General features: G+C 50.8%; 1 protein-coding gene across 2 annotated transcripts in view; it reads right to left on the bottom strand.

Annotated features, from left to right (window-relative positions):
- Epha1 (EPH receptor A1) overlaps nt 1-12321 on the bottom strand; it is a 15242-nt gene extending 2921 nt beyond the window's left edge. The window contains exons 1-14 of one of the 2 annotated variants that reach the window (XM_048786787.1): nt 12230-12321; nt 11468-11535; nt 6652-6933; nt 4831-5248; nt 4474-4629; nt 3810-4157; nt 3553-3680; nt 3184-3334; nt 2888-2987; nt 2600-2658; nt 1683-1808; nt 652-837; nt 480-541; nt 165-371 (exon numbers count right to left, since the gene is read on the bottom strand). In XM_048786787.1, coding sequence (XP_048642744.1) covers nt 165-371; nt 480-541; nt 652-837; nt 1683-1808; nt 2600-2658; nt 2888-2987; nt 3184-3334; nt 3553-3680; nt 3810-4157; nt 4474-4629; nt 4831-5248; nt 6652-6933; nt 11468-11535; nt 12230-12269 — 2331 coding nt within the window. In that variant the 5' untranslated portion in view covers nt 12270-12321. The remainder of the gene's footprint in view (nt 1-164; nt 372-479; nt 542-651; nt 838-1682; nt 1809-2599; nt 2659-2887; nt 2988-3183; nt 3335-3552; nt 3681-3809; nt 4158-4473; nt 4630-4830; nt 5249-6651; nt 6934-11467; nt 11536-12229) is intronic. The other variant, XM_015493738.2, reaches the window with a different exon arrangement.
- Between the last annotated feature and the right edge of the window lie 189 nt (nt 12322-12510).

Here is a 12510-nt window from a genome sequence, read left to right as displayed (position 1 = left end):
TTTAAAAAAAAAAAAAAAAAAAAAAAAAAAAAAGACATGTGGGATGGGGATAGAAGGTTATTGTGTCTCAGGAGCACAAATACTTGTAACTCCACAGGTGTAAGTGTATGGTTGATGGGTGATGGTGAATATGGACATGTACACGGTGCATACTTGTCTCTAACCTGTGTTTCATAGGTACCATCAAAGTCGTCCAGGAGGCGGGTCAGGCCGAAGTCAGACACCTTGCAGCACAGGTTCTGACTCACCAAGATGTTCCTGGCAGCCAGGTCCCGATGGACATAATTGTGGTCACTGAGGTAGTTCATGCCAGCTGCTATGCCCTGCAGCATGGCCACCAGCTGCCCAGGGGCCAGCTGGTCCTCCCGTTCCTGCAGCAGGATGAGTGGGTGAGTCGGGGGATGAGCAGGACCTCCTTTCCCAAGGCTCAGGGCTCCATGGTATATCCCCCTCCCCAGCTGGTCCTCCACCTTCCTCACCTTCAGGAAGGCATCCAGGGCTCCATTCTCCATAAACTCTGTGATGATCATGATGGGCTTTCCTGAGACAGAGCGCATGCCATCACCCCAGAGCCAGGCTTCCTGCCCTTGGTAGCACACCCTCCACTGCTGGTGGTGTTACTCCCTCCTTCCCTCGCCCCCCTGCTCATACTCTTTGTGATGACGCCCTCCAGATGCAGAATATGTGGGTGGTTGAACTGGCCCATGATAGTTGCCTCTCGAAGGAAGTTCCACCACTGGCCATCTGGGGACGTGTCTTTCAAGGTCTTAATGGCCACAGTCTTGCAGTCCTGGCTGGGGAGCCTCAGAGTTCCTCGATATACTTCCCCAAACTCTCCTGGTGGAAACAAAACAAGGTTGTGGTCTCGGGCACTGTCAGGCTGCCCCAGGGTCAGGCAGTGACCCTTTCCTGTCCTCTGGCCCTCTCCTTCTCTGGGGGCACAGAAATGTGGAGTGCACCTCCTGGGTCAGGGATTAGTCTGTCTCTCCTAGGGAAGGGACAATCTGGAGCCAGCGCGGATCTCTGCTACCTGGTCCCACTGTCTTCTGGTGTGAGTGCACTACTTGGCTTGTGGTAGGTGCTCACTAAATGCCGGGGAAATGGGCCCTGTGCCGTGGGGCCGCTGTGTTTGTCAAGAGCAGGCCCGAGTGGCGGGGGAGGCTGATCCTTGCTGCCTTTTCCCATGAGCTCCCTGGTCACGGCTCAGCTGGCTTGGCTGCACAACTGGCAAGGACACTGCCAAGCTTTGTTCTCTGCTCAGATCCATTTCCTCTGGTGACCTACAGGATCAGGGCAGCCCAAGGACACTGGGCCCCTGATGGGGTGGAACGCTGGGAGGCTCTGAATCTCTCCCACTTTGGGGAACCGTCTGAGAACAGCCTGAGCCCTAGAAGGCAACACCTCTATGGGCAGAGATGATTTGTTTATCAGAAAACTCACAAGCCCAGAGCAAAGTGTGCGGCAAGGAAGGTCGGCTCCAAGGCTCCTGACACGGGGTTCTGACATGAATGCCGCAGCTCAGAGTGGACACAGGGCAGAGCGAGTGTGAACTCATCTGGGAACTCTGGGACCAGAGGAGAGGCCAGCTTGGGGTCCCCAGGGAAGGCCCGAAGGAAGCGGCCTGCTGGCAGCTCTGTGCTACCACACGGAGAGGACCAGCTGTGGAACACCAAGGAGATCACCTTCCCCGATGACGGTGTCCACGATCAGCCAGGCCGGATCAAGCTCCTGAGTGAAGTCCAGGGCTCCCTGCGCAGGGTCCTCATAGGCCTGGAGGTCCACGTAGGGCTTCAGCCACAGCTTGTCCTCTGTGGGAGGACAGGGGGCTCAGCAATAGCAGCGTCCCCTTCAGGGCTTGGGAGTATGGAGCAGGTGAGGAGGAAGGGGCTGACAACTGAGCCCACTCCTTCCACACTTCTCTGCTGCCCGAGGTGAGCCCTGGCTCAAGTGGAGGACAGTCTCTGTTCGTAGCAATGAAGTCGGCCTGGCCTAGCCTTTCTTCTTCCGGTCTACCTCCAAGCTCCCCTCCTCACTCCTCAGGGGTCCACAGCAGGGGTCAGGACTCAAGCCTGGACAGCGAATTTGCTGCCAACTTGTTACCCAATCTTCCTATGGCTCATGACCTGGCCTCAGACCCCAGGCCCCTCCAGTCAGTCACACCTCATTCATTCCCAGATGAAGCCTTCCTCTCACTCCAGCCACTTGGACGGACCACAGATTTCCCTTTGGCAAGGCCACCTAATGAGGTGACAAGCAGGAAGCCCACATGCCTCAGAGGACCCCAATCCCCCGCCTGACTGGCGTTGGTCTCCGCTTACAGACCTGGCCACCATCGTGGGGAAGGCTCAGGGCCCAGCGTGGCAGTGCAGCAGCACCAGTGCCAGCAGCTAACTGCACCCGAGCCGCGATGGACCATCTGGGCAGAGTTAATTAACCAACGTTAATTAGGTGGCAAAACACGAGAGCCCTAGGGACAATAAACCCCACTTGCACGCCCCAAGCTGAGCTGGCAGATGTGGGTCCCTCGTTTGTGTCCCAGTGGCCACACACACACACACACACACACACACACCAGCATGCATGGGTACTGCTGGCTCACCTCGATCCACATCAGTGCGGCGGTCCCGATGCCTCTGCTGCCGTTGTCGCTGGACTCTCCTGTGGGAGCGGAGCAGCTCCTTCAGGGTCCCAGGACCACGTGTGTGGCCCAATGGGCTCTGTCTGAATTTACCCCAGAAACAACAGGGGTTGGGTGTGCAGGATGGGAGTGGGGCCACCTTGAGCTTTGGAGCTAGAGGATGGGAGGGTCATCAGGGCTATAGTCAGGGCTTCTGACCAGACACAGGGACCCAGGATGGGTGAGCAGGGAAGAGGCAGGAGCCAGCACCTTGAATGGAAGACGTGAAGAATCCCAATCAGCAGAGCTACAACAAGCAGCAACCCAAAGATGATGGCCACAATCTCTCCTCCAGTCAGGCTCCTGGAAACTGTAGACACAGATGGTGAAGAAGTCCGGCGTTCAGAGTTCACAGGGGTGATGGGAATTAAAAGGCAGTTAATATGTGCTATGTGTCTGTTCCCCACACCAGGGAGATGGGGTGTGTAGAGAAGAGGAATAGGAGCAGAGGTGCTTCTATGGGATGACAGGGGGATGTGTTTGGGGCAGAACAAGAGAGAACCCACCTGGCGGGCTTGTCCGAAACTCATGGTCAGGGGAGAAAGGGCCAGGGCCCAATGGGGTCAGCATTCGAACTCTGACGATGTACGTGGTATCTGGCTGCAGTTTTGTCAGCAAGACCCTGGGTTCTACAACCATCTGGTGCCATTCTTCATCCTGCGGGTGAGACTTGTGTTAAAGGGGCTGTGCTGAGCCAGCCCCTGGAAGTGTTGGAACATGTGGGGAGAGGCTAACTAGCAAGGTAAGCCCAGAAGGTTTGTCCTGAGAAAGTCACAGTTTGCTGTGGGTGCTTTCCCCATCCCACAGCCTGGGCTAGGAACGTTGGGGTGTGCCCAGGCAAGGACACCAGAGGCATCTCCCAGCAGCGTCCTGACCTGGTTCAGCACGTGCAGCTCATAGCTCAGGTTGCCCCCAGGACTGCGGGGCCGGGACCCTGCCCAGGTCAGCTCCAGCTGCCTTGGTTCTTTCTTCACCAGCCTCAGAGACAGGCCCGAGAGTGACTCTGACAGTCCAGAGGGACAGACATGGATTTGGAAGGAAAGAGGCAATAACTTAAGTAGCATTTCAACTGCTTCCTCCCCATCCCTCATGCCTGTGGTCCTAGGTCCTCTGTTTGCTCCAGGTGCCTCACCTGCATGCCCCATGTTGATGCTGAGGGCGGCACCAGTGGGCGGGTGGGAGCTGCCCAGCCCTGACACTCCGTTTTGGGATTTGATGTTAAAGGTGTAGTTGGCATTGGGTTCAAGGCCATCGACTTGCACAGTAGGCGTGGTGAGCCCCTTGGCACTAGGGGAGAAGCGCACGCCCGTCCCACAGGGCTGACAGGGACCCCTCTCCTGTGCTGGACCCTGACACTGCAAACATTCCACACTGTATGTGACGTCTTGGCGTCCTCCCATATCTGTGGGGGGTTCCCAATGCAGGGAGAGCTGAGTCCCCGATGCAGAGAAGCTCAGGTTTTGTGGAGCCGATGGGGGACCTGTGGGAGAAGAGCCATCTGTAGGTGCCAGCTTTGCTCTCACCCAAGCTGCTGACTCCCACCCCCACCACAATTCCCAAAGTCCTCCAAAGCCTTCGTAGAGAGAGACTTGACTTCTACTGAAGAGAAAGTGACAGAAGCACATTTCCGTGTTTTCCCAGGGAAAGCAGGGGACAGGGGAGGGGCTAAAGCAAGCGCCTGTCATCCTGGCAGTCTCCAATATCTGATAAGCTCTAGAAAATTCTGATTCAAACAAGGGCTCAGCAGAGGTCAAGGGTTTCTTCCCAGACGACTGTGCCCTGCCCCATGGACTCACGTGTGCATGCCATCTGGGAGTCCTCCCCAGGGGCTCGGTAATGGCCGTTCTCACAGGTACAGATGGTGGCCCCCTCAGACGGGGCTGTGCTGTGCAGGGGGCACTTGAGACAATGGGGTGTGTCCATGTCCGTCCGGTAGGAGCCCTTAGGGCAGGCTGGAGAGAGGATGAAGTGGAGTCAGTTTCCCAATGTAGAACTAAAGGCACCCCTCTCTCCACTCCAATCCCTTATACCGGAAACACCTCTGCAAATGTGTCCCCAGGGCTCTTAGGCTAAAAGTCACCGGATGGAGCACTGGCTTCCTTCCCTGCCTTGGCACCCAGGAGGCCCTCCCAGTGGCCCTTGAGGATTCTCACCATGTCCTTCCTTACCAGTGCATTCCACACCACTGCTGCCTTCCTCGTAGCCAGGCTCGCAGTGACACCTGCCCACTGGCACCAACCACTCGCCATCGGGGCTGCAGTGCATGCGGGGCACGCCCGAAGGCCCAGAGCTGGCCTGTGAGTGGGGCAGGCAGGTCCCCGCCACTTCTACCAACCCACCAGGACCAGGGAGAGTGTCAGGGAATTGGGCCAAGCCATGCACAGCCTCAGGACAGCGCTGGTAGAACACCCGCACAGACACCAAGGCCACACAGGCACCAGGGTTGTGGAAAGCAAGGTAGAGGCCACGGCGAGTCAGGCGGCCCAAAGAGCAGCGCTCGACGTTCAGCTTCACAGCGCCAGATGCAAGGTCTCGAATGGTGAAGCTCTGGTCTGCAGCCACCGTGGTTACCTGGGAGGAAGGGTGAGAGAAGAGGCAGTGACAGCAGAGCCATGCTTCATCCCACGGAACAGGAGAGCTTCCCTAACCTGGAAATCCAAAATCCGAAATGTTCCCAAACACAAAACTTTTTGAGGACCTACATGATGCCACAAATGGAAAATTCCATACCTAACCTCGTGACAGGTCACAGTCAAGGTACAGGCACACTAAAAACATTGCATAAAATTACCTTCAAGTTGTGTATAGAAGGCGTGAATGACACATATGAATTTCATGTTTAGAACAGGGTCCCATTCCCAGATGACTCATTATGTATTCACAAATACTCCAAAGTGCAAAAAACCCTGAAGTCTGAAACACTTTTGATCCCAAGCATTTCAGACAGGGGATACTCAACCTGTACTTTACAATTTACTCAATCGTGATGGAAGGACTTATTCTGTGTGAGGAACCTGATTAAGTATTTTGAATGTGTTATATTATTATTCAGCCCATGCAATCACCCTATGGGGTAGGCTGTCTTATCATCTCTACTTAACAGATGAGGAAACTAAGACTAAAAGAAATTAGAGACCTTGTATGAGATCACCTAGCTATGACATTATGGGGCTAGGACTGGAACCCAGCAAGTAGGACTGTACTATCCGTAAAATTTCCACCACTGGGAGGTGGCACCCAATCCTGGTACCTATGTGGTGATCAGTTATAGAGCGTGTCAGGACTAATTTATTGCTAATAATAAATTTTACAACATGCTCTTTGGAAAGAAATGAGAGCACATCCCATAATATATGCTCCTTGGGCAGGGGTTGTGGCTCAGTGGTAGAGCACTTGCCTAGCATGCGTGAGGCACTGGGTTTGATTCTCAGCACCACATACACATACAAATAAATAAAGTAAAGGTCCATTAACAACTAATTAAAAAAAATAATATGCTCCTTACTCTTTTACATTCACTATACTTCCTGAGTGGGAAAGAAAGGAACAGTATTGAGAGATCACAGGTAGGGAAATGTCCTGTTACAAAATTCTAGCTATATTTTTTGGGGTGTTAGGAAGACAAGCATCAAGGATAGATAGAAATTTCTAAAACCTCAGGACTACATTTCCTTCTTCTACTGTGGCATCCTGTTTTCTTACTGGATGCAATTGAAAGACTCTAAAATAGATAAGGCTGGCCCCATTATAATCACTATTTTATGATGAGGAAATTAAAGCTCAGAGAGGTTAACAGGCACAGCAAAGAGGTCCTCAAATCTAGCCTTTCTGGTTTGTAGTCCCACATTCTTTTCATTATTCTATGCCTGCACTCTCTTGTTGTCTCTGTCACCTTCTGTTTCTTCTTAGCTGAGCAGGGTCATGGTAAGGAGCCAGGCAGGGATCAGTGCCAAGACCAAGATGGCATGGAGTACCTTTTGGAACAAGGGCCGTCGGAGCTGGATGCCCACGTCCTGGTCACTCTCCATGTACAGAAGGTTGAAGGTCTCCTTGCAGCCCAGAGGCCCAGCTCCTCCAGGGAAACTCTTGCAGTCACGCACGGTGAACTGCAGCTCTACGTGGACCTGCGAAGCCTCCTCCCCTCGGTAGATCCAGTTGGAACGAAGCCAGTGTTCAGTGTCTCCACCCTCCTGCAGTGGGCAGTCCTGGTACATGTACAGGGGTGTCCCGTTCAGCATCTGTTGCACCTCACTCCACTGTGAGAAGAGAATCAGAGTCAGGGACCAGAGTGGACAAGGAGGAAGCTGGTGTCAGAGTCCCTAGGGTCATACTTCTTAACCTGCCTAACCTGACTGCTGGGCCACAGCAGAGTAGGCTTAATGTTGAAAGTTATGAATTACTTGGACAGTAATTCCTGGCCAGTTCTGGCCCCTTCAGTTAGCCTACTCAAACTACCGGAGTGTGAGCACCAACTTTTACCTATTTGATCAGCAGAGCTATCAGGTACCCTAAAGGCAAAGCTTATTCACAAACCCTTTCTATTCATTTGTTCAAAGAGGAGACTTGTTTTGCAAAGAAGTAAAACCCCTATGCTCTTGGAGGACAAAAACAAGTATAGAATGGTCTAATAGGGGAATCTCACCTTATCCAATATTCCTTCCAGTTACAGCCATTATCAAAGTCAATTGGGAAAGTGGGCTGTGCTCTCAGGTACCATCTAGTCTGCCCCCTTAACTTCCTTTACTTTAAAAGACATTTTACACCTAGCAATAATAATGCCCAGTACGAAAGAAGCCCTTTCCATGTGGATGTAAGGCCCACCAAGGCCCAATGGCTGAGTGTCTTGCTCACTTGCCGAGTTTGGACGTGAAGCCAGGTACTTCAAGCTCCAGAGTTTATTTTTCCTGTACTAGAGGCTGAACTCAGGACCTTGTGTATCCTGGGGAAGTTCATTACCACTGAGCTACACCCTTAGTTTTTTCCTTAGTTTTCTTTTGACACAAAGTCTCACTACATTGCCCATGCTGGCCATCCTCCTGCCTCAGCCTCCTCAGTCACTGGGATTACAGCCCTGCACCACTGCAGCTGGCTGGGTTTATTCTCCTAATTATCATGCCTCTATGTGCTTATTATATAACGCCAAAGAATAAAAACATACACAAAATAAAGAAAGTCCTCCCATCCTTCCACCCTCATCCCCAGAGGTGGCCTAGCCTAATAATTCTGAGTAAAACTTTTCACCTTGCTTTTGATGGTACTTCTTGCTAATTTAATTTACATTTCATTGAAGAGGAGGCTGTGTGTTTCTCTTCTGTTTATTGGCTATTTATATTATGTGCAATTATGTGTGTTTTTTTTTTTTTTTTGAGGGGGGTAATGGGGATCAAACTCAGGGGCACTTGACCACTGAGCCTCATCCTCAGCCCTATTTTGTAGTTTATTTAGAGACAGGGTCTCACTGAGTTGCTTAGGGTCTATCTAAGTTGCTGAGGCTGGCTTTGAGATCCTCCTGCCTCAGCCTCCCAAGCTGCTGAGATTACAAGTGTGTGCCCGGTTTGTAATTATGTTTTCAGAATCTTGCCTGTTTTTTTTTTTTTTTTTAGTTTTGTGTGTGTGTATGTGATAAGGTACTAGAGATTGAACCCAGGGACACTCTGAGCTACATTCCCAGACGTTTTCATACCTTATTTTGAGACAGGGTCTTGCTAAATTGCTGAGGCTGGCATTTGCTGAGGCTGAATTTGTGATCCTACTGCCTCAGCTTCCCAAGTCTCTAGAATTACAGGAATGCACCTTTGCCTGATGTTCTATTATTAACATTTGATTATTCATTTGGATGAGTTTTTTTTAAAACATAATATCAGTATTAATCATTTGCTTGATTATGTGTGTTTCAAATGTTTTCTGCCATACCACTTCTTTGTTAATGATATCTTTGAGGTGGCTATATATTTTTAATTTTTACATAATAACATCATGATTTTTTTTTTTGTGTTGTGTATTTTGCTTGAGAGTCTCATCCCCAAATTATAAAAATCTTCTATCTTTTTCTCTTAAATTTTATGTGTGTTTGATTTTTAGGTTTAGATTTTAATCTCCCTAGAATTTATGTGCGCATTTATGTGTGTGTGTGTGTGTGTGTGTGTGTGTGTGTACATAGGGTTAAGTGAAGAGGTGTCTACTTTTCTTTTCTTCTTTGAAATTACAGGCATCCAATGGTCAATTTAATAATTAGTCATCAATACTTTCGATACTTATGGAATCAACACATACGTCCCCAAAATTTAGTTCTCTTGCATATTCTGAGAAACTGTAGATACAGAATTAACTAGTAAAAGGAAAATTTACATGTCTGAAGGAAATCTACATTAGTAAGGTATCTATACCAGGAAGAGGACTGCTTTGAGGTAACTTCTAATACAGGAGAAGGCTCTGTACCTGCACAGCAGGACAGCCTTTGTTCACCCTCTCGGCTTGTGATCTGAGTGTAGGTTGCTGCCTCTCACCCCCAGTTCCTTTCTTCAGCTCAGGATTGTGTGCATGCATCAGTCATCTGACCCTTTCTCCAGTCTCATATTTTGTGGACTTCCTGTGTGTATGAAGGTTAGTTAAAATACGGTTTCTCCCATTACTATCTATTCCAACGGCTCACTTATAGAAATGTTAGAGGGTAGAAAGTTTTCCTGTCCCTTACAATACTTTCCACATTGATTTCCAATTCCAATGTCATCCACATTAAAAGATAAGTGTGTTTGTTTTTGGACTTTCCATTCTTTTCCATTGGCCTGAGCATTTTTGTCAAGCCATCTGTTTTAATTATTGTTGCTGTTCTGAAATCTGCTGGTAAGACAAGTTTCCCATTTTATTCTTCTTCAAAAAATATGCTGTTATTCTTAAGTATTTTCTGTGCCAGATGAACTTAAGAAAGAAGCAGTCCATTGATATTTTGGATTCTACCTTGTAATTTGATAAAGAAGCAACAGAGGCCCTAAGAAAGTTCCCTTTCCCTGGTTTTACTCCACTGCAGTACGTGGGCTTTTGTGCCTACTCTCAGCTCTGGGAAAAGACAAGAAAAAGCATCATGAATTAAGAATTGTTAAAGTGGTGGGGCAGAATTATAAGCTGCTGTGAGGCACATCTTTCTGCATTATGTTAGAGAGTGCATAGTTAGCAAGAGTTGTCTGAGAGGAAGGGGGCTGGAATGCAAAGGCACCTCGTGGGTGACTGAGGAAGCCCAGATGGGAGCCCTAGTGAAGGGCACTGGGCAGGGCAGGTGGACGGGTTGGTGGGTGGTTCATGTGCAGCTCATTAGCCAGATTGCCAGGGCTGCAGCTGGAGCCTGGAGAAGCAGATGTTCCCAGCTGCAATCTGCCTCTCCCTATTCCAGCAGTGACAGATGGGGGAGAACCAGCCAGCCAGGAACAGCACTAAGGATCCTTTCACTTACCACTCAGGCACTGCTGGCTGGGTCATGGGTGCATTCTGGGGATCCTGATGTTGAGTGTGTGTGCATGTGTTTTGGGAAGATGAGGGGGACAGAGGAGAATGGAAGCATGTGACTGCTGGTTGTCTTCTTGCCCTCCTAATGCAATACTGTTTTCTCTGTGAGGCTGAGAAAGGGGCCTTGTTCCCATTCCAGTCCAATTAGAGGAGAGTTATTTGGGTGGAGGTGGCAGGGGCACACCAAGGCCCACAGGAGCCAGCAGATAGACCTGCAGCCATCATTGTGAGGTGATTAGCTGGTTTATGAGACAAGGCACCTATTAGGGCTGGCTTAATCCAGGATTTCCCACGCTGCCCCTCCTGGAGGTTACATTATGGTTTAGTTTATTAATTCTAATTATGGGCCACTCTGGGAAAGCAGCAAATGGAACCAGGACCCTCATACCAGGAAGGAAAAAAAGCAAGTAACCCTGACCTCCAAAACAGACTGAACTGAAATCTCAGGTCCTACAGTAAGGAAGACACTACTGAGGAAACCAGGGTGTAGGACCCATGAGTGTCCAACTGCTCAGGCAGCTTCCTGTGCTGCTGTGGCCAGCTCTGTTGGGAAGCAGCAAGAGTGTTCTCTGGACTTCATGTCCTAATATGCTCTCTGGGACCCACCCACAACTGACCTCTGCTCACTCTGTTACAGGGACACACAAGGAAGAATGGACTTAGTGCAGGCTCTTGCATCCTCCACTGACTGTAATACCTCGGGTAGAGGAGCCTGCCTGCGGGGTATGAAGAGTCGAAGACTCAGGGACCTTGAGGGGAGCAGCTTGAAGATCCGAGGGAGTCAAAGATCCCTTGAAGAATCTGAGGAAAGCTTTGGCTCTCCTCTCCAGAAACGTAACTTAGAATACACTTTTGGATGGTCCCTGACTCCCTGAAGCTTTGTCAATGCAACTCTGCTGGAATGAGCAGAGCTGGGTAGAGGATGCTTTCTGGTGTTTCTGTCCCTCTCGGGGCAAGGCTGTGGTCTCAGCCCTTGGCCATGCCCAGCATTGGACATTCATTGTCTCCCTGGAAATGGGGGCTCATCTCCTACTCTGGTCCTCTCAAGAATTCGCCCCTGGAGCAGAAAGGGAGAGGAGCAACCAAGGAGGCATTCCCCATGAGGTGAAGACTGACCCTCCCCCCCCAATGTCCCTTTCAGGAGGCTCTGACTCAGCCTCCCCTCCCCCTCCTGGAGGAGACACTTCCAGTTTTTCCTGCTCTTTTTGGTTCCTCCACCCACCTCTCCACCCCATTTCCCATTGGCCTTCAGCCTTGAAGCACCCCAGATCCTTCCTCCCCGACACTTACCCCATCCTCTGGGGGATCCAGCAGCCAGCCCAACTCTCCCTGTGCCATGCTTGTGTCCATTAGAGTGACTGAAGGTGGAGGAAAAAAGAGCCTGTCATCTGGGGGGGGGCAGAGGTATATGCAACCCACATTCCTCCTCTGGAGCTCCAGCCCAAAGCTCCAACATCCTCTTCCAAACAGCTGCCACATCCTGAGGCTTAGGAGAGCAAAAGGGCCCAGGACTGAGGAATGAAGAACTCCAAGGGTTCCATTGTTTTCCTTCAGAATGTGAAGGGAGCAAGGCAGAGCCAGGCAAGGGTTGGAGTGTGAAGCTTTAACCAAAGCCAAGACAGGAAGCAAGAGGAAGAGCAGCTCCAGAGAATTGCACGGGCTCAGTCATCCGGGGCTGGTGTGGCTGGACACCCATCTGCTGCAGAGCTGCAGAGTGGATGGCAGGCGGTGCTAAGCCCTTGGGAATACTTAGTGGGCCCTGGAAAGGGACTATTGGGTAGGGAACCTGATTCTAAACTTCTGTCAAAGGCCTGCACTGGCCTGTAACTGGGGGTAGTGGGTGGGAGTACCAGCACAGCTCCAATTTTGGGAAGTGTGGGGAGCAGCTTCATTAAGGGTGTGCATGCCTTAAGTGCAAAATTTGGCCTCTATCTCTCTATCTGAGCCTAACCCTTCCCCAGGATGGCAGGTCCCTCTGTTGCATGGCCTGGACTGGCAAAAAGCAACTTCCCATCTAGGACTTCGGTGGGCATCGATCTCTGGGTTGGGCACCTGAGGTTGGGATCCCTGGCTTGGGAATGAAGGGTCCCATGAAGGATGGGGTCAGGATGCAGCTTCCTGGCAATAGTCAGGAATTCCCTCTCCACCCCCAGGCAAAGACTGCTGGCCAGCAGGAGTCGGGGTGATTGACCCGGGACAGGCGGGACAGCTGGAGCTTGGGGTTAAAGACCAGAGACCCGGCAAAACAAGGGAGCGGGAGGGGGCGCAGGAAGGAGGGCCTCTCAGGAATGCCGGCTCCTGCAGGAGAGGCCGGCCGACCGTGGAGGGGTGGG

The sequence above is a fragment of the Marmota marmota genome, unplaced genomic scaffold (assembly GCF_001458135.2).
Source record: "Marmota marmota marmota unplaced genomic scaffold, marMar, whole genome shotgun sequence".
Lineage (NCBI taxonomy): Eukaryota > Metazoa > Chordata > Mammalia > Rodentia > Sciuridae > Marmota > Marmota marmota.
The sequence above is the reverse complement of the archived record's forward strand: the minus strand, read 5'-3'. Positions and strand labels throughout refer to the sequence as shown.